This window comes from Tetranychus urticae, chromosome 1 (assembly GCF_039701765.1).
Source record: "Tetranychus urticae isolate SD_2017Ah chromosome 1, NJAU_TeUrti_SD_1.0, whole genome shotgun sequence".
In the NCBI taxonomy this organism is placed as follows: domain Eukaryota; kingdom Metazoa; phylum Arthropoda; class Arachnida; order Trombidiformes; family Tetranychidae; genus Tetranychus; species Tetranychus urticae.
In genome coordinates this window covers 16,739,373-16,760,460 of record NC_142958.1, presented here as the reverse complement: position 1 = coordinate 16,760,460, position 21,088 = coordinate 16,739,373, and the positions used below count along the sequence as shown (strand labels likewise).

Below are 21,088 nucleotides of genomic sequence, written 5' to 3'. Positions count from 1 at the left end.
AGAAGATGATAATGAACACGAAGATTATTACTGGGAATGAAGAAAAAGACATTTTATAAACTTATAGTAATATTAAAAACTAGGCGATTGATGAAGAAGAAAAAAACGATCGAGTTTATGTAACAGAATCGATTCCTTTTATATGTCCATGAGTTGATTCAGGTTATGCATTTTATTTAGTTTCTTCAAACATCGAGTGAATGACTGTAGCTAAAATAAATACGATCGCCCCTAATTACTCACAATTGATTTATTCAGTGCCAATTAACTGCCTAATTTATCTATCTGTTCATCTAGCTATTATGTATCCACTCAGAGTGAGAATCAATATTCGTATAAGTCATCTGATGTTTTTACACATTGTGGATCTCATCAATTCATTTCTTCAATGCGTTTACAAATGAACCGGTTGTTTGTTTTTATGTTAAATGTCAACCTTTTTGTGTTCTTGTCTTTCCGTCAAATAAACACATTGTTCATAATTTATTATAAATTGAGATTATTCAGGATCATTCTGTTCTTTTTTTGCTATTCTGAGTGGATAAATTGATATTGATGAATTGAAGCTACATGAAACCTTTCAAGATGACCTTTTCTTGTAAGATGTCCCATGAGCTAACGATGAAGGTTTAACTGGTTCAGCTCACCGAAATGGGTTCATGTTTCATTATTTAATCAATTTATACCTTCACAAACAATTGAGTAGAGTGTTCCTGGAAAATAGAATAAATTAGAACAGTGTAAATAAATTTCACACCAATGACATTTTCCAGTAAAACATTGAAAGTTGAGTTCTTGTTAAGGACATTTTGTGAATCAATTGTTTATTTGGTAACTAACTCATGGTTACATTATGCAGGATAATGATGTCTGTAAATCACTATAAACGGAAGTACATAAGACTGTGACTATGACATAAAGAAAGCCAATCCAAGTGGCTTGTGGGATAAACCAAATGATTGCAATGAGTGCGATCACTTGCCAGAAGGCGAAGAAACTTAAAATAGTTGGCTTTTGTAGTGTCATGTAAACTGTCTTGCAATTTACTGTCAAATAAACTATCTGTGTGTCCCAAAACTACGATTGTAGTACCAAATGAAAGACAAAAAACTGAATTTCTACTTGTAACTGTTTCTACTGTATGAAAAAAATTTAATCAAAAAATCCAAACTTGAAATGTTATTCCATTTTGAAAACGTTTCATATGATTATTTGTAACCCGGTAAATGAAATTTCAGATCATTAAAGTTTCTACCGAAAAAAGCTATAGCATTAATTACTTATGTTACCAGATTTTATGCTTTATTTATAAAGGTATATGCTTTAAGAGACAAATCTTTTAATGTTTTAGTCAAATGCAACTACTTTGCAAGCTTTTTGCATAAATGAAATGTTTAAAAGATCATTGACAGAAATTTTGGCTTTCATGTTAAGAGTTTAGATATTATGCGTTTGTAGGAACAAAAACTGAGTCCATTAATGCTTTGAATTAACTTCTCCGATCAATAGTTCTCTAGAAAATCGAGTTCAAACTTTAAACTTCGATCGGCTTTTATTCGACTGTTTAAGGAAATCTTCTCGTCAAACTCATTTGACTGGTGTAACTGTCGATCAGCAATCAGAAAATTTACTTATTTTAAGCAATGAAATTTGCTGTTTCTGTATAACAGATCAATTCGATTTTCGGTTAAAACTGGCCTCTCTCATTGAACTTAAAAGTTAGAGAACTGCAGCTTATTATTCTGCGATAAAATTTGTTGTGGCATCTGATGGTTTTAACACTTTTTTCAAATTATCAACAGATCTCTTTGAAATTTGGCCATCGGTCTAAAAACTTTGAAACTCGACATTTCGAGAATTATATTACCTAAATTGATCATTCTTTAATCAACCAATAGATTTTATTAGACGCTAAAACATGTAGAAATTTTAGAGCATTAAAGTTCCTAAAAAAAATTTATAGTACTGAATACATATGTTACCAGATTTTATGTTTGATTTTTGAAGATAAATGATTTTCCAAACAGCAATTTTCTGATGTCTTAGAATGATATTCATTATTGCGTGAATTAACTCAGATCGTCACTTTGTTCAGTCATATTTTGTTACAGGCCAATATTATGTATTAAAATCTAATAATTGACCAAAGAATGGTGCTTTTAGGTACTAGCGTTCTCGAGATACTAACACTAAAAGTTTTAAGGCCAATGGCCAAAATCAAGAGAACCGTTGTCTATTTGAAAAAAGTGTTGGTTCACTCATGAATACAGACGAATTTTATCGCAGAATAATAAGCTGCAGTTCTCTAACTTTTATGTTCAATGAGAGAGGCCAGTTTTAACCGAAAATCGAATTGATCTGTTATACAGAAACAGCAAATTTCATTGCTTAAAATAAGTGAATTTTCTGATTGCTGATCCACAGTTACACCAGGCAAATGAGTTTGACGAGAAGATTTCTTTAAACAGTCGAATAAAAGCCGATCGAAGTTTAAAGTTTGAACTCGATTTTCTAGAGAACTATTGATCGGAGAAGTTAATTCACAGCATTAATGGACTCAGTTTTTGTTCCTACAAACACATAATATCTAAACTCTTGGCATGAAAGCCAAAATTTCTGTCAATGATCTTTTAAACTTTCATTTATGCAAAAAGCTTGCAAAGTAGTTGCATTTGACTAAAACATTAAAAGATTTGTCTTTTAAAGCATATACCTTATGTATGGATGAAACGTTTGAAGGACTATTGACAAAAAGTTTGACTTTCAAGTTGAGAGTTTACATGCGATGTGTTTGCAAGAGCGAAACCTGAGTCCATTAATGCTAAGAATAAACTTGTCCGATCAATAATTCTCGAAAAAATAGAGATCAAAGTTTGAACTTCGATCGTCTTTTGTTCCCTTATGGAAGCAGACTTTTGCATGAAACTCATTTGCCTGATCTAACTTTTGATAAGCAACCTGAAAATGAACTCATTTTAAGAAATAAGATTCTCCATTTTTGTAAAACCGATCATTTCGATTTTCATTTAAAACTGGCCGCATCCTGTGACCGTAATATTTAGAGACCTAAAACTTATTATTCGTCAATAAAGGTTGTTGCTTTACATCGTGCACTGAACACTTTTGTCCATTTACCAACAGTTCTCTTGATTTTGGCCTTTTGATGTAAAACTTTGAGTCTCGATAATTCGAGAATGGTAGTGTCTAAATTGATCATTCTTCGAACATTCACTAGGTTTTGTTATTGGCTTTTATACAATGACATTTTAGACCCTACTAAAAAAATAGTAGCATTGATTACTTATGTACCAGATTTTATGCTTGATTTACAAAGGTAAATAGTTATTAAAACACAAAATCTTATGATGTATTAGCCAAATAGTCTGCTTTGCTTTGCACTATTGACAGAAACTTAGACTTTCGCATTAGAGCTGAGAGCTGAGATGTTTTGTGTATGTAGGAACGAAAACCGAGTCCATTAACGCTAAGAATTAACTTCTCCGATCAACAGTGCTCAAGAAAATAGAGATCGAAGTTTAAACTTCGATCGCTTTTTGTCGCCTTATGGAAGCAGATTTCTGCGTGAAACTCATTTGACTGATGAAACTGTTGATGAGCAGCCAGACAATTCACTTGTTTTAAGTTATAAAATTTTCTGTTTCCGTACAACAGATCAATTCCATTTTCGATTAAAACTGGCCGAATTCTTTAATCATGATAGTTAGAAAGCTCAAATTTATGATTCCTGGATAAAAGTTATTGGTGTACATCAGTTAGCGAAAACTGTGTTTAATTTACTAACAGTTCCGTTGATTTTGACCATAAGCATTAAAAATTTCGAATCTTGATATCTCGAGAACGAAAGTACCTAAAATCATTATTCTTTGACCAATAATTAGGTTTTGTTATGGACTATAATACAATGAGATTTTAGGTCATTGAGAACTCTAAGGATAAAGTTATAGCATTAATTACTTACGTTACCAGATTTTATGCTTTATTTATGGAGGTAAATGGTTTTAAACACAAAGCAAATGGTGCTTTAGTCAAATAGTCTGCTTTGCAAGCTCCTTCATGAATCAAATGTTTAAAGGATCATTTACAGAAATTTTGGCTTTCAAGTTAAGAGTTTTAGTATTGAATGTTTGTAGGAACAAAAACTGCATCCATTAATGTTATGAATAAACTTCTCTGATAAACAGTTCTCGAGAAAATAGAGATCGAAGCTTAAACTTCGATCGGCTTTTATTCAATTGTTGAAGCAGATTTTTGCGTGAAATTCATTTGCTTGGTGTAACTGTGGATCAGCAACCAGAATATTCACTTATTTTAAGTAATAAAATTTTCTATTTCTGTATAACAGATCATTTCGATTTTTGACTAAAACTGGCCTCTATCATTGGACATAAAAGTTAGAGAACTAAAAGTTATTATTCTACGATAAATTTTGTTGGTGCACGTCATGGCTGGAATACTTATTTCTAATTATCAACAGATCTCTTGATTTTGGGCTATTGGCCTTAAAACTTTTAGTGTTAATATCTCGAAAACCATAATACCTGAAAGCACCATTCTTTGCTCAATTATTAGATTTTAATACACAATATTGGCCTGTAACATAATATGACTGAACAAAGAGTCGATCTGACTTAAGTCACTCAATAATCAATTTGATTCTAAGACATCATAAAATTTGTGTTCGGAAAACCATTTATCTGCAAAAATCAAACATAAAATCTGGTAACATATGTATTCAGTGTATAACTTTTTATGTAGGAGCTTTAATGATCGAAAATTTCTACATGTTTTAGCGTCTAACAAAATCTATTGATTGCTCAAAGAATGGTCAATTTATGTAATATAATTCTCGAAATGTCGCGATTCAAAGTTTTTATACCAATAGCCAAAAATCAAGAGATCTTTTGATAATTTGAAAAAAGTGTTCTAACCATCATGTATACCAACAAATTTTAGTGTAGAATAATAACTTTCAGTTCACTAACATTCACGGTCAATGAGAAAGGCCAGTTTTAATCGAAAATCGAATTGATCTGTTATTCAGAGACAGAAAATTTTATTACTTAAAATAAGTGAATTTTCTGGTTACTTATTCACAGTTAGATCAGGAGAATGAGTTTCACGCAAAGATCTGCTTCAATAATCGAATAAAAGCCAATCGAAGTTCAAACTTTAACCTTAATTTTCTCGAGAACTATTGATCGAAGAAGTTGTTTTATAGCATTAATGGACACAGTTTTTGTTCCTACAAACATAAAATATCTAAACTACTAACTCGAAATTCAAAGTTTCTGTCAATGATCTTTTAAACATTCAATTTATGTGAAAATTTGTAAAGCAAACTATTTGGCTAACAAATCATAAGATTTTATGTTTTAAAATTATTTACCTTCATAAATCAATCTGGTAACATAAGTAATCAATGCTCCACCTTTAACAATGTATAACTTTCTTTAAAGGTCTTTAATGATCTAAAATGTCATTGTATAAAAGCCAATAACAAAACCTAATGCATGCTCGAAGAATGATCAATTTAGATACTACCATTCTCGAAATATCGAGACTCAAAGTTTTACGTCAAAAGGCCAAAATCAAGAAGACTGTTGATAAATGGACAAAAGTATTCAATGCATGATGTACACCAACAACTTTTATTGACGGATAACAAGTTTTAGGTCTCTAAATAGTACGGACGCAGGATGCGGCCAGTTTTAAATGAAAATCGAATTGATCGGTTATACAGAAATAGAGGATCTTATTTCCCAAAATAAGTTCATTTTCAGGTTGCTTATCAAAAGTTAGATCAGGCAAATGAGCTGAAACTCATGTTTTAGATTTAAGAGAAAGTACATTATAATTAATAAAATAGGATTCCTTGGAGTAGAAAATAAAAGTCACAATAATTAACGTGAGGAAGTTCAGATTTATTTTATTTCTATGGAAATTTGAATACAACCTTAGATCGATTTGGAAGATGCATATTTTTATAACAATCCATCAAACTAATACAAACTACTTTTTGATTGTTTGGCAAAATTTTGTCTATTGAAGTTGGAACATTGGTCAACCAGGTAAGCTGGTTAAATTGATATTAATTTTATTAGCAAATAAACAGAAATAGAAATTCAATAGTTGAGCTACATGCTATTGAACAGATTGATTGTGGCAAGATTCAACAAAGGAACAATATTTTAGTAAAATGGAAATAAAAAGAAATGTTGAGATCAAAGCTTAATGCTTTTCAAGAAAAACAATTAGTCTTATCTAATATTGAATTAATATTGAAATTGAAATTTTGGAAGTGTTGGAAGTATTGAATATGAGCACTGAATAATAATATTCTGGAAAATAAGAGTGAAAAATAAATGATTGTTGAAGCACAATTTGCTTTTTTGCATAAAGCAAGACTGTATACACAAGCGTCAAAAGTGCCAGGACATAATGCTGAATTTACGAAAACCATTTGAGATTTGGAGACAAGATTGACCAGATTACTTTGCTCTTCGTAAAATTTCAAAAAAAAATCGCGCAATCAGTTTACAATAAATTTTTAGGATGAATCTGGTCTGTTGATGATATAACATGATGCTATTAATATCAAACATCACTACTAGTGTTTCGTGATATTGAAAAAAAGGTATTGTTAGAAAGAATCAGTATCAATCATAAAGGTATCGAGGATTTAATGAGTACAATTAAAGAATGGGTTTGTGCGTCACTCTCAGGGTCTCTAGAAACAACTGAAAGCTTATATTTTTTTCTCAATTCTGTTATAATTTATGGGATAATTTCATAAGATTACGCGTTTTTAGGTACTGAGTACTCAAATTAAAGTATCGATACTTTTATTCAGAAAAATATCAACGAAACACTAAACACTTCTTTATCCTGGACAATGTTCTGCTATTTAACCAGTTCGCTTGATAATGTGAATACCAGAATCACTTTCTACAAGATCAGAAATTTCACCAACTTGAAGAGCAAAGGATGCTTCTTCAAATTGTTTTTGCATGGCTCCTCGGGTGAAATATCCAAGATCTCCTTTTTTACGGGCAGAAGAGCAATCTGAGTATTTGGAGGCTAACTCTTCAATGTCCTTTTCACCAGAAACAATCTGTTCGCGATATTTTTCAGCCATCTCACGAGCTTCCTCTTTGGACCGAGTAATAGTATCCTCTCTCCAAGACGAGGGTCGACGACTTTCCGTGTGTTTGACCAGTAAATGGCTACAGCGAATCTTTTCATCGTCTTTTGTACTTGCTTCACATGTTGGTTTTTCCCATTGACTTTCTTTTGTGTAAATGTTCAAGTAATATACTTGTCCAGTTGACCGACTTTTCCTTTGTTGCCACCCTTTAGGTAGATCATCTCCTGAGTCTTCCATGATGAATTTAAATCAAAAATATTAGAAACTAATTGATCACTGAATAAATCACTGGATTAAAAAATATGATGGGCAAGAAAAAACACTGAAAAAAAGATATTTCAGGATTTGAGAGCTTTAAGACTGGGCTTCAGTTTTGTTGACTGCAGCCTAGGATACAGAGAAAGCATAAAAAGCATGTCCTTTCAAACTTGGCATAATCAGCTTGAATCACATTGGAATCAAGCAAACATTACAGTAAGAAAGTGCACAAAATTTTATCAATGGTCCCTTTTGAGGAGGAGTTACATCTTTAATTTCAATTTATTTAATTCCTAGTGGACATAATTTAATTTTTATTAGTGAAATATCAACCAAAAACTCATAAAACCAATTTAATATCAAAACCTGAAAGAAACTTGGTTCATTAAACAAGATTGAAAATCATGAGATTGAGTTACTCGATGAATAGTGAGAATAAGCTATTTCCACATTGTTGCAATTTCTGGTAGGTGACTGTAAAAAATGTAAACAATATTATTAACTACCTTTTTTTCCATGTTAAGATTTCTAGTATTTATTGATTCGGGTGATATCTGCGATAAATTTATCAAATTGTTCTGGTTTTCTATTGTCAGTATGATCAACATCACTTCTCGTCCACTGCTTTTTAAATGCTATCGCCATTCAAGCTCACCTTGGACATCTTTTTTAACTTCTCATCTCAGTGCAACTTTTAGTAATCAAAGTACAAGAAAACAAAGCCCTAATATTATTCAAATCAAACGAGAACAAGTCATCGAAGAATATGTCCCAGTCCCAACACAAGCTGAACGTATTGTTGCCAAGTTTCCTAATAGTGTACAACCTTACCTGAAATTGATGAGATTACATTCACCAACTGGTGGATTATTACTTTTGTGGCCAGGTTATTTTGGTTTAGGTTTGTTGTTTATTAATCATTGATAATCAATAGCTCATATAGAATATTTACCGATTTGTTTTCTTTTTCCTTGTACAGCTTTTGCAACTGACGCAATGCGATATCCAAATCCAACTCACCTTGCTTTGTTTGGCGTTGGTACTATTTTAATGAGAGGTGTTGGTTGCACCATAAATGACATTGTTGACCGTAAGATTGATAAAAATGTTGAAAGGACGAAAAATCGACCCTTAGCGAGTGGAGAGATTACTGTTCCAAAAGCAATGGCCTTTCTAGCTCTTCAATCCAGTTTAGCTTTATCTATTTTGTTAAAATTTGATACAACTAGGTAAGTTATGTCCATGCAATTAACCAAGTTTGTCTTATAAATAAGCAATTTGAAATACAAATGAGCAAATAAGGGTCTGAACTATCTGTAGATCCCGGCGAAAATACTACACCAGCCAAAAGCTGTAAAAGGCCAAATGAAGAGTTTATAATTGTTGAGGCTTCCTAAAAGTTATCGAATTATGAGCTAAAGCATCAATCATCCTGGGTGATAAAGCAGACAATCCTTCAAATCGATTGTATACATCTCCCAAGACTCTGATCAAAACTTTGGCGGTAGTTAGCAGATTTTTCGGACCAGCGTGCGTGTCGAATTGCCGTGTCGAGTTGCTATAAAGCACCCTTCATTTGACTGATTACATCAAACCCTTGATGGGGATGAAGTAAAATTAAGAATAACAAAAAATTAAAATGGGTTTACCTTTTTGGTGTATTTCGTGTCCAACAGATGTCTCTTGAGTGCTCTAGTTTTTCATTTTCAACTTGATTGCTATTAATGTTTCTTAGCTATTAATAATTGCTTTTATTTTGAATTTCTTATTTTTCCTTTTCCATAATTTGTCTTTCAGTATGGTATTGAATTAATTTATAGTATTTAATCAGTCCTAATATTTCTAGAAATAGATTGCGACCACAGTATTTATAGCCTGAGCTTCAAAGTTCCCATCGATTCCATAATCCATATTCTTATGCTGTCAACTCTTAATTCAATTGTTATTTCAATTATATTTGTTATTTTACTCTGCAATTGATAATGTTTACTTGACAAAATACCTCAACAATATTTTACCAAACACTCGTATCAAAATGTCAACAAGCCTAATTAATGAAAGTGATCGTTGTGATCAGTCAAGTTTCTAATCCCTTCAATCATCTAATTGATAATATTTTATGTTTACTTGTGTTATCCCAAATACCCTTAAACATCACAAGGTATCATGTCACCGTTATCAATACAACTGTGTTCACTTTCACTCAATATTATAACACAAAGAGCAGAAAGTTTCCTCATTGTCATGGTAATCAACTAGGCAGCAATCAAATTAACCATATAAAAGTAACTCACACCTTAAGCTAAACATAAATCGATTCGGATTTGATTATGATAAAAACTCATAAAAAAAAGCTAAACTATTTTAACAGTGCAAGTGAAAAAAAACACACACACACAAGCAGATCAATTGTTTTATATCATGTTTTATAAAACAAAAAAACTTCGTGGAAACCATTGATCTAAACTTTGATTAACCCACCCAACTGATCTGCTCATGCATGAGAGCTGAATGATGATAAATGATGATGACAGGGAAAAAAATGTGGGGTAAAAATGTAACCATTTACCATAGTAACCATAGAGTCCATTGACACCTAGACACAGTAACGATCCCACCATAGACTAACCATGTTAAACTAGCCGCATCATTGATTCAACTTGGATTCATCTTCACTTTGTGACTATTTTTTAAGCTGACGATCGATGAAAATGAAGATGAATATCCAGATGATGAGAAACGTTTTAAACTCACTTGACAATCATTCATCCATTATCCATTCATGTTGATTCCAACATTTTGATTTAATGCTTAAGCCTCTCCTTTTTTTTCCTTCCCATTTTTTTTCTTTCTTTTTCTTATTTTTAAACTTTCGTTCTTCCGGTGGAACCCAAGAATGAGAAGAAGATTTTACAAGAAGAAAAAAGAGTGATAAATATCACTCTTTCTTATCTGACCTATTTCAATATCCCGGTGTTTCCCTCAGTAATTTAAATGTTATCATTTCATTTCACTGTCATATTGACAATATTTATTGCCTTAAAGTGTCCGTCTTGTCCTGTCGCTATTATTATCCAATTGCAAGGTGTAAACGTTTGAATTTCATCATGATTTATTATCGACTCTCCCTCTTCCCCAAATCATCTTGATCAGTATCTTCCTTGCTATTCACGTGAAAATCAATGAATGGCTGTCAGAATTTTTCTGTTAATATAAATTTTCTTACCAATCACCCTTTTCACTTTATAATATTGCCTAAAATCAATTTCAATCTTCTTCTTCTTCCTATTTGATGTTAGTTAATTGTCATCATTATTAGACAGATTGACTGACTTACAGTTTTACCAGAAAAAAACAACTCAACTTAACGTGTAAGTTGGCGTTTAATCAAAATGCAACAACAAAATTCAATCAACAATCAATTTAAATAAGCTTAAGGAAAAGGTTTACTTGATTAAAAGGTACTCTCACTAAACACAGCAAAATATTCACTTGATATATTAAGATTAACCCAATCATGATGCTGGTAATAATGATAATGCTGGTTGGTGGTTTTAAAATGTTCATGACAGTAATTTGTCTCAAAAGCTATTGCCAAAATTCAGCAAAATTCAGATTAACTCTTTCTCATTACCCAAAACCAGAAGCAAAAAAAAACCTAAATTATACTAACCAGCATAATATGTTAATAGTGACAATTATTGTGACAACTTTAATGAAACAGATCATTGAACTGCCAAGTGCAAATATTCACATTCTTGAAATATTTGCAATACAAAGAAAAGGTCGAACTTAAAAATTCCGTAAGTGTAAATTAGTAAACAGTTAACAAGTTGAAATAACTGTAAACAAGGAACCATAAAAAACAACCAAAAAAACAAGAGACTGGGTCAAATTGAGTTACCCTTGACAACCAACGTTATCCTTATGAATCCGTTTTTTTTGCTGCTAATGTTGCTTAACAACGACCATTATTATATCATCAATTGATATAATTTATCATCTTTATTTCATTTATCGTCTTGTTCATCAGCCTCATCATCATGTACTTCAAGGAAACTTTGAAAGTTGAAAGGAAAGCAAAAGAAACTACATCATCTGATAAAGATGAAGTGCAAAAAGGTCCTTGAGATGTCACTTTTTTCTCGGTCGATGAACCAATATCATGACTAGATCACTGAATAACTTTCAATGCTAACAGAATCACAATTTTTGTTTTACCTCAAATGGTCTCTTTTTGCCTATCATTACCATCATTATTTAAATGATATAACTCTAGTCTAGTCGGAATCGTGAAGATGCTGATCACTTTTTTACTCAGGTAAACTCACTTGACAAAAGTTGTTGCTCTTTTCTCGCTTTTGAATGACGATGATAAGTGATGATAAGTGATGATGAGGGGGACAAATGGTGAAGGGAACTTAAATTGACCTAATTTTCTGTTTTTCACCATTAAAATGTATCTGACTTTGTGATTATGTGAATGTGTGTATACATATACATGATCATAAACAGCATTATCTACTTATGTTGATAGCTTATTTCTTAGGGTCATTCAACGAGGACAAACATTTTGATTGCAGTGAGTTGATGATGATGTTGATAATTGTTACGTTGTAATTATGTATAATGATAATGATGATGACGGTGTTATCATTTTCAGAGAATAACAATTTTGTTTGTACATTTTTTATCCAATGTTACTCTATTGATATTTCACTTTATTGTTTCTTTTGCTTCTCGCATATTTATTTACTTTTTTTATTCACTCTTTTTTTGCCTCTGTTCATACTCGCCTTAATTACAATATAGCTCGTTGAACTCATGATGATGATGAGGACGATTGTTATGATGTATATTATTTTGATTATTACTTTAGATTAATATGAAGACATAAAACATTCCTGGTTCAGTTGAGATACAAAGAACTCTTCAATACTATTCTTTCTTATAAACCCAAAAGCCTACTGGCATCGATCCATAGATTGCTCAAAGGATGATCATGTTGATGAAGACTTGACGGTGATGAAGTAAAAGAGATGAACTAGTCAATTCTCGATGATAATAAAAGGGTTTCATCAACAACGGTGTAAGCCAAATGAATGTAGGCCACAAAAAAATACCAAACTTAAAGCTAGTTATTGCCAAAAATATTTATCTCCATCTTACCTCTCTCAATCTATGTTGAGGTGACCAAACTTTCCTTATCATTTTCGTTGATTGAAAAGTTAATTGTATTGATCCAAGAAAGTAAATTAAATTAACTCTGGAAATAGATTTTTTTTCGCTTCATCTTCTTCATCTTCTTTTGCCTTTATCATGACATTTTTTTATCCTATTGGTTCATTTTTTTGATGACTCCTGATCATTACATTTCACTAACCCATAAATAATGGTGAAAAATTTAATAAACCTTGCTCAACATTCCCGCTATGTTTGTATTTCAATATGTATTTGACCCAGCTAGTTTCATCAGATGATTGACCTTTATATTGGCTTTTCCCTCTTCAACTTCTGGGAAAACCAATTATTATGATTATTTTCACGATTTGATTAGCCTTAATTAATTGAAAATGAAAACAATAACATTGATTTGATGTAATATTGATATATCAATTGTTGTAGATGTGGATATCATTTCGTCTAAACCCGAGTAAAAAGTCATTTGATCAATGCTTATAACAATCAAGGTTTTTATTTATCAAAATTTTAATCACATTTTTATTTCTCTATTTTTTACAGTATAATTTTAGGTTTAAGTTCAGTTGGTCTTGTCTGTATATATCCGTTTGCTAAAAGGTTCACTTATTGGCCTCAACTTGTCCTTGGGCTAACCTTCAATTGGGGAGCTCTTTTGGGTTGGTCTGTGGTTACCCAAGGTAATATTTACTTACCTGGCGCAATCCCGTTATATCTTGCCTGTTTGTCTTGGACGCTTTTGTATGATACTATTTATGCTCACCAGGATCGACTCAATGACCTTTCCATAGGCCTTAAATCGACTGCAATCAAATTTGGAGAGAACACGAAAACCTGGTTAAACGTCTTCCATGGAGCAATGATGTCTAACTTAGCTCTTGCCGGATTCATGACTGAACAAACATGGCCTTTCTACGTTTCCCTCATCTTAGCTAGTCTTAGACTTTTGTCCATCACTCGAACTCTTGACATCAACAATCCTCGTAATTGTGGTCAAAAGTTTAAAGACAATGTTCTTGTTGGTTATATACTTTTTTGCGGCATTTGCTTATCAACCATGATAAAGCCTCAAAAAGAAAAGGAAAATAAAGAAATTCTCATTGAATGAGAATTGATAAGTTTAGAATTGAAATATCTGTTTGTGACAAAAATTTCAATTTTACCAACTTGATACAATGTAACTTGATCATGATGATGATGATTACCGTAAAATGAAATAATGTTAGTTTGACAACAATAGTTTTTTGTGAATGCTTTTTTATGCGTTGCTCTGTTGTTTCAAATAACTTAGATTTCAATAAATAACATAAGATTTTGGAAATAGAGCGATAGTGAGAATAAAGAAGGTTAGGGAAGATAGAAGATGAAGAAGAGGGAAGATGGTAAGGTGAGAAAGGAAGATCTTAGGGAAGAAGGAGAAGAAAAATTAAGAAGGAAGAGGAAGAAGAAAAGGTGTCTTAAAAATCTTATATATATATAAATAGCTTAAGGATGCTGTTTTCTTAAGTATTTAGTATCTTAATTTCATTCTTAATTTTGTTTTTTGTGTTAATTTAATCAATAATAATAATCAACAGACAAACAATTGAAACAAACAAACAATGGCATACAAAAAAAGTTACACACCAAAAATGAATGTGTTTAGTAGCGAGAAGCTGAAAAAAAAGTTAACCAATGGTACATCATTTTGTAACTAAATATATGATCTATTGATTCACTTTTTTGCTTGTATAATTTATCTTTCTCAATTAACTATTAATTTAACATTATTATCATCATTACTGTATAGTTTAGTGTTTTCTGGTTGCTGTTTTTTTTGTGTCTTGCCAACTAATGTGTAAGTATGCTTAGTAAATGTATGTTTGTTGAAGTTTGTCGCGAAAAAGGTAAAAAGGAAATAGGAAGAAGAAGAAGAAGAAAAAAGATGCAGAAGAGGATGAAGGAGATGAAGAAGAAGAGGAGGAAAAGAGAAAGATGAGAGGAAGAAAGCGATGAAAACTGAGAGAAAGAGAGGAAAAAGAGATGATTTTTTAGATACAAAATACTTAAGAAAACAATTCTTTATATAACGCTGGGAATTGTATATCTATGGATGATTTTAGGCAGGTTTGGGTGAAATTAACCAAAGCATCCATGTGAAGTTTATTTAACATTGTCAACTCTTGGGTCTTGGCTGTTAAATCAGGCATTATCGAGTCATGTTGATTCTCTTTTAATAGCATTCTTAATGCCTCTTTCAGGTTCTTGTTCATCTGTGAAATACGATGTATACTACCAAGACCAGGACGTTCTGATGATCAACACGGTGATGAGGAAGCCAAATATGCCAACAATCGGTTATGGGATGATAAACCGAACCAGGAAACACCAAGAAAACATCAAGAAAGTATCAAGGAAGCACGATTAATCACAATTTCCAATCAATGAGAAGCAATGAAATATCCAAGGAATCACATGTGACCAAGGATTGACAAATTCACGTGCAACAAGATTTAACAATTTAACAATAGAAACAATAATTCCAATGGATTAATGTTGATTCCAGATGATTTTAAGTTTATCCATTGAGTCCAGAATTTAATTTTTACATTTTAATGGTTGATATTGGTGGAGCGATCATTTCATTGTTATCATGGTGGTGGTCATTTGAATTTGTTGAACATGGTACGGAAAAAGAAATACAAACTCATCAAATCAAGTCCAATGAAGGAATAGCAAAAAAATCACAATTGATTAACAGTTTTTAAGTAAACTCATTGATTGCCATTATTTAGTCGGACAATTGAGCTTTGAAAACTGTTATTCAATTTAATGCCGTTAAATTGATTATTAGCCATCAAATAATAGTTTCTATTTGAATTATGCTTTAAAAGTATCTCGCAAGTTAAACTCAATTTAACAATACAATTGAAAATTGTGAATTTAACATGTATCAATGCTATAAGGAGTTTTAATTTATGATGGTAATTGTTTAATTTGATGGCTAATAGTCTATTGTAATGGTAATTTGTTAAGAAAAAAGGTTTACCTGGAGATAATAAAGTAAAGGCTGAAAATAGCGCTAACTCTTCTTCACGTAGCTCCATTGAAGCAATACTTTCAGCTAAATTAAAAGCCTTTGTTACCAAACGATTTTCAATGTTATCATCGGTCAAAAAATCTTGTAGCGACATTGAACGATTGTTAAAAATGACCCGGCCCGTGTTAAGGTCATAACAACGGCTAATCTGGAGGCAGCAAAGCTCAAATGAACCAGTCTTAAGGAGGATAATTTTATCATCTTGAGGCAGATTGTGAAAATTGGGAATCCATTTAGCAAATTCAATAACTCTTCGTATCACTTCGGTCAATTTATTAGCACATTTAAACCATTTCTCTTCATGTTTCAATTTCTTAAAATCAACAACCTCTTCATCCATATCCCATGAGATACCAATCTCTTCCGAGGTAAAAGAGCAACCATTGGCATTGCGATAGGCATTTGAGATTATTTGTATCACTTTATCCAATTCAAGGGAAGCCAAAGGCTTCTCTAAATCAATTATAAGTCCATTGTTATTTAATGGTGAACTATCGGGCACTACATCAAGGCAAGGTTTCTGATCAGTAAAGGTTGTTGAATCAGCATAATCACTGGCTGTACCATTGGATCCTCCACCTCCATTATTGGAACCATTTGTTGAACCATTTAATGTTGACCCAGGTTCGGTTGTTGAAGGTCCACCAGCAGATCCAACTAAATCTAATCCCACCATGTTTGGTGTATAATAACCATTGGATAGTTGATCGTAAGGTGAACTCATTGTGGTCTGGTAATGGTAGACACCATTTGATGGGAAGGAAACGATGGGTTGAGGATTGGAGGATGAAGATGGCTGTTGAGGAGGTTGTTGATCAAATACTGATGAATCGGGTGAAGGTTCAGCAGCTTGATATGATTGGGTTGGTGTATTTGAGGATGGCATTGAATGGGAAGGTGTTTGACCTCCTATCGTTGACCCTGGTCCATTGCCACCACCTCCTGGACCACCGCCTCCACCGGATCCCGGTGTTCGTACCATTTGAGCCTGATGGAAGCGAACCTCATCTTCAACCTTTTCTCGCTGCTTTTTGGACATTCGTCCAAATTTTACTGCATCTCTGGACATTCCCAGAGTGAGACATTTTTTAAGACGACAATATTGACAACGGTTTCGATTTATTCGGTCGACAACGCAATTCTTTTGCCTTGGACATTGATAATTAACGGATGATGATTGACTTCGACGGAAAAAACCTTTACAACCTTCACACGTAATTACACCATAATGAACTCCAGATGATTTATCGCCACAAACTTTACATGGGATTATCTCAATTTGGGCTAATAAGAAGATGGTTAAGATGGTGAAGAAGAAGAAGAAGAAGGAAGAAGGAAGAAATAAAGAAGAAAAAGAAAAGAAAATAATAGTTATCGTTATAATAATAGTAATAATAATAATTATATTTAGTGTCAGAACGTGCCATTAAGCTGTTTACATGGTTATTCAAGAATAGAGGAGCTTTTGATTTCACAAAAAAATCAGGTTTAGCTAGGGTTGAGTTGTGTTAGCACGTCACGAATGCGTGAGTAAATTGGAAAAGAAAGAGAAGTGATGATAAGGAAGATGGAAAAAGAAAGAGAGAGAAAGAAAGGGTTTCCCCAGTCATGGTGTTCAAGGGATGCAGGAAGTTGATGTGGGTGGTTGAGTCAGGGAAAAAAAGATGAAATTCAACCGGAAATAAGGCCATTGGGTAAACGAAGAGAGGTAACTTCAAACAGGAGTTTCAATATGTTTTATTGGAATGATGATGATGATGATGATGATGATGATAAGAAGAAGAAGAAGAAACAAAATGGAAGATAAATGATTTGAAAAGCGGATGAGAACGAAGTAGGAAGAAGAAGAAGAAGAAGAAGAAAAAGAAAGAATAAGATGAAGAACAAAGAATTGGTAAGAAAATAATGGCTAAAAGATGATTTCCGTATCAAAATAATTACTATTATATTGCCATTTCACTGTTTGCCTTTTATCTTTACTGGTGATTTATTTTGTAATATAACTTTGATTAATATTAAATCACTGAGAATAAAAATAGCATCAACTAAATAAAACAACAAAAAATGTATTTATAAATGCGGAAAAAAATTGTATTAAATTTAATGTTCAAGGTGATCTAAATGCAATTAAAGCCAAATTACATTTCAAGATGCAAAAATTGTCCAAAAATGAAACATAAGAATCTCAATATTAGCATTTACCAGATGAAGAGTGAAGCAAAATTTGATGCAAGATGAAGATGGTAAAATGACGAGGAAAAAAAAGAGATGATGAGAAAAAAAAGAAGTAAAAAGCTAACGAACGATGAAAAGAGTTCAGATGAAGTAATTCGTAGATTGAGTTTGCGTCGCAACAAATGCAACGATTTTTGGTTGAAAAGAGAGAGATGATGATGATGATGATGATATAAAATGAAATGGGAAATGGAAAGATTATGAAACCCAAAGAAAGAGGTTGCCGAAAGAGGAAAACCCAAAAAACCAGAGAAACCGAAAAGGATGTTAAACATTGAACTGGAGTAAACCGAAGCAGTTTCAATTGAAAAATGCATTTTTAAAGGTTAAAATTGTTTGTATAATTACAACAATTATTACCCATTTGATTGATTAACAACAACAATATCAATACAAATCATTATCCAATAACCATAGGAATCGATGGGGAAAAAAATGTTGTAATATTGGGTAAAGAATGGAAAGAGAAAGATGAACAAACCGAGAAAGAGAGAAAAAGAAAGAGAAGATGATAAGGTAGGAGTGAGTCTGAGCAAAGAGAGAGAGAGATAATGATGATAAGGATGAGAAAGAGAGAGAGAGAGAGAAGCAGAAATACGAGGTCAATGCACTTATATAGGTTGACCCAGTTGTAGGAGAGTTTAAACACGGAAGAAAAACCCGGAAGAAGAAGTCTCAACATTTACTCTGATCCAAGTAACACTATTGACCATATATACGGTTGTTTTTTACAACTACTTACAGTACCGTTTTTTTCATCGTTAATTGTCAATTGCGAATTGTCTTTTGGCGTTCTGACTATTCTAACAATTTAACATTTATTGATTATAATTGCAATGATTAGGGAAAAATGTCAAAATTTAATTGTTTTCATCTTAACGCATTTGTTTACTAATTTTTTCTGGTCTTTTGACATTCAAAGGATTTACATTTTGGCTTTTATTTTTGGCTTTTTTATTATTTTCAATTTTGGGTTTCATAGGTTTTCCTGGTTAGTGTTATTGGATTACAATTTGATTATCTTGTTGAGGATGGTCTTGGTTATGGCTGATTAAATGTCGATGGACTTGCAATGAATTTTGGGTTTTTTGGGTTTTTTCATGGATTGGGTTTGGGTTTGGTTGAATAGGAAATGGCATTTTCATTTTTTGGTTTTTTTCAGGATTTTTTGGGTAAATTGTTGATTCTCACCTTTTATTGAGCCACTGTGAGGTGACTCTATTTTAGAGTAATTCCCAAACATTGTAACTACAAAATGGTTTGTATTTGTGTTGGTTAATTGTTGTAATCAAAAGGTATTGGTGTAAAAATTTGACTGTATATTGGGATCACAATTGTTAGTGAGTGATTAATAAAACACAGACACACATATGCACAAAAATAAGCACAATTTGTCGATGAACGATTGGGTTGAAATTAAATCATGAAACGTTTAGAAGTGAAAATAAGTGTTGTAAGTCTCCGGTAACTCTTGTATATTGTTGTGTGTGTGTATTAATTTAAATTAAGTTAATGATGTTGATGAATGGGATGAGGTTGATGAAGATGAAGTTGACGTTGGTAAAGTTGTTTCCATAAAAACATAAAAATATTGTTGAAATGATGTAAAAATTACAACTCCAGAGGCAAAAAACAATAACAACAATAATAACAACAACAATTAAAGCGACGATTTACAGTAATGTTGTTATGATTTATTCATATAAAGATTCATTTAAAGGTTGACTTTGTAAAGATGCATTAAAAGATGCGTTTAAAGATGCTTATGTCGATGGTAATCGAAGGTAAAAGATGATGAAAATGATGATGATGATGATGATGAAAGGTGAAAAATCAAAGGCAACGGTGTTGACCAGAGAAAGAGAGAGAGAGGCAAAAAAAGAAGAAGAAGATAAATTGAAGAAGAAGAAGGGAATAAAAAGAAAGAAAAAGAAAGGAAAAAAGAAGACTACGTTTTCGTCGTCGTGGTCGTCGTTATCGAAGGAGAGTTAAGATGAGGTTGTTGGTAAAGATGATGAGAGGTAAAAGATGTTGAAGGTAAGAAAGAGAGAAGAGAAGAGAAAGGAAGGAAAGAAAAAAGAAAGAGAAAATTGTACGAACGTTTCATTTAAAAAACAAAATGAAGACAAGAAGACAAGAAGAAGATAAAAAGAGAGGCGAAATAATCTAATCCATGGTTTATTTTAAGTTCGTTGTATTGAAGCCCAACATTAAATGGCGAGAGAAGAGAAAGAGAAAATTTTGTAACCAGAAGAGAGACAGAAGAAGATAAGAAGAAGATGAACAAGAAAGAGGAGAAAGAAGAAGAGATAGAAAGAGAGAGAGAGAGAGAAAAGAAGAAAGAGAAGAGAAGGAGATTTGGGTGAGAGAAGAGTGAGTTGTGAGCATTTCAACTCAGTGTGAAGTGTGTGTTTCCAGTGAGAAGGATGAAGGAATGAAGATGAAGGAGACTCATGGGGTGGAGAGTGGCAAGAATGAATGAATGAGAGGGAGAAAAGGGAATGAATTTTGGGGAAATTAAAAGGTGGAGTTGACCTGGATAGTGGTTAGTGTCAAGGTATTTTTTTGCGGCTGGTACTTTTTGGTACCGTCGGTAAACTCACTCGTATTTCTCTTTCTTTTTTCCTCTCTTCTCGTTCTTTTCCTTTTTTTCATCTTCTTCTTCTTCATCTTCTTTACCATCTTCTTCTTCTTCTTCTCCCTGATCATTTCTTTTCTTAGGCCAGGTAAGTTCCGTGATCGAAGCTTGTTAATACTCTTCATGTTGGTGTTGTTGTTGTCTTGTGTACATCTTGGTACCAAGTACAAACTCTCACAAAAAAATATGCAACTTCTCAGGTCAAATCCACCCCATCCGTTCATCATCTTTCCTCTTCATCTTTTTTCTTGTCCTTTTCTTCCTTCTTCTTTATGCTCTTTTTGTTCCTTTATCCTTCTCTTTCTTTTATTATACTTTTTTTCCATTCTTTTACTTCTTCTTCTCCTTTTTTCCTCTCGAAGGGTTTCCTCGTCATCTTCATCTCTTTCTTTTTTGCCTCTTTCCTCACCTTCGTTCTCATCCTTCTTGCCCTTCCAACTTTTTTGTCCAAAGGATTTCCGTGTTTCCTTATTTTCGGAGGTCACAAACTTTTCTTATTTTTGGGTCTTTTCAA

General features: G+C 32.5%; 3 protein-coding genes across 4 annotated transcripts; 1 reads left to right on the top strand and 2 right to left on the bottom strand.

Annotated features, from left to right (window-relative positions):
• Positions 1 to 6,098: 6,098 nt before the first annotated feature.
• Positions 6,099 to 7,516, bottom strand: LOC107359109 (peptidyl-prolyl cis-trans isomerase NIMA-interacting 1). The gene has a single exon (XM_015925556.2). The coding sequence runs from the start codon at positions 7,400 to 7,402 to the stop codon at positions 6,926 to 6,928; it is 477 nt and encodes a 158-aa protein (XP_015781042.1). The 5' UTR covers positions 7,403 to 7,516; the 3' UTR covers positions 6,099 to 6,925.
• Positions 7,517 to 7,675: 159 nt separating this feature from the next.
• Positions 7,676 to 13,754, top strand: Coq2 (ubiquinone biosynthesis protein COQ2, mitochondrial). Its single transcript, XM_015925555.3, has 4 exons — positions 7,676 to 7,889; positions 7,948 to 8,324; positions 8,403 to 8,652; positions 13,166 to 13,754. The coding sequence occupies exons 2-4, from the start codon at positions 8,021 to 8,023 to the stop codon at positions 13,728 to 13,730; spliced, it is 1,119 nt and encodes a 372-aa protein (XP_015781041.1). The 5' UTR covers positions 7,676 to 7,889; positions 7,948 to 8,020; the 3' UTR covers positions 13,731 to 13,754.
• Positions 13,666 to 20,143, bottom strand: Hr3 (nuclear hormone receptor 3 ROR-beta). 2 transcript variants are annotated; one of them, XM_015925554.3, is made up of 3 exons: positions 19,128 to 20,143; positions 15,651 to 16,985; positions 13,666 to 14,912 (listed from the first exon to the last, which is right to left on the bottom strand). In XM_015925554.3, the coding sequence occupies exons 1-3, from the start codon at positions 19,177 to 19,179 to the stop codon at positions 14,668 to 14,670; spliced, it is 1,632 nt and encodes a 543-aa protein (XP_015781040.1). In that variant the 5' UTR covers positions 19,180 to 20,143; the 3' UTR covers positions 13,666 to 14,667. The 2 variants fall into 2 exon arrangements, with proteins under 2 accessions (XP_015781040.1, XP_089122461.1); XM_089266335.1 differs by having other exon boundaries at positions 14,911 to 16,985.
• Between the last annotated feature and the right edge of the window lie 945 nt (positions 20,144 to 21,088).

What these genes read in the sequence shown, in the direction of transcription:
- LOC107359109 (XM_015925556.2), bottom strand. Translation starts at nt 7,402, where the DNA reads ATGGAAGACTCAGGAGATGATCTACCTAAAGGGTGGCAACAAAGGAAA.
- Coq2 (XM_015925555.3), top strand. Translation starts at nt 8,021, where the DNA reads ATGATCAACATCACTTCTCGTCCACTGCTTTTTAAATGCTATCGCCAT. An exon ending in GCCAGGTTATTTTGGTTTAG is followed by an intron (nt 8,325 to 8,402) that starts GTTTGTTGTTTA and finishes TTCCTTGTACAG; the next exon opens with CTTTTGCAACTGACGCAATG. An exon ending in TTAAAATTTGATACAACTAG is followed by an intron (nt 8,653 to 13,165) that starts GTAAGTTATGTC and finishes TATTTTTTACAG; the next exon opens with TATAATTTTAGGTTTAAGTT.
- Hr3 (XM_089266335.1), bottom strand. Translation starts at nt 19,179, where the DNA reads ATGTTTGGGAATTACTCTAAAATAGAGTCACCTCACAGTGGCTCAATA. An exon ending in TCACAGTGGCTCAATAAAAG is followed by an intron (nt 16,986 to 19,127) that starts GTGAGAATCAAC and finishes TCTTCTTATTAG; the next exon opens with CCCAAATTGAGATAATCCCA.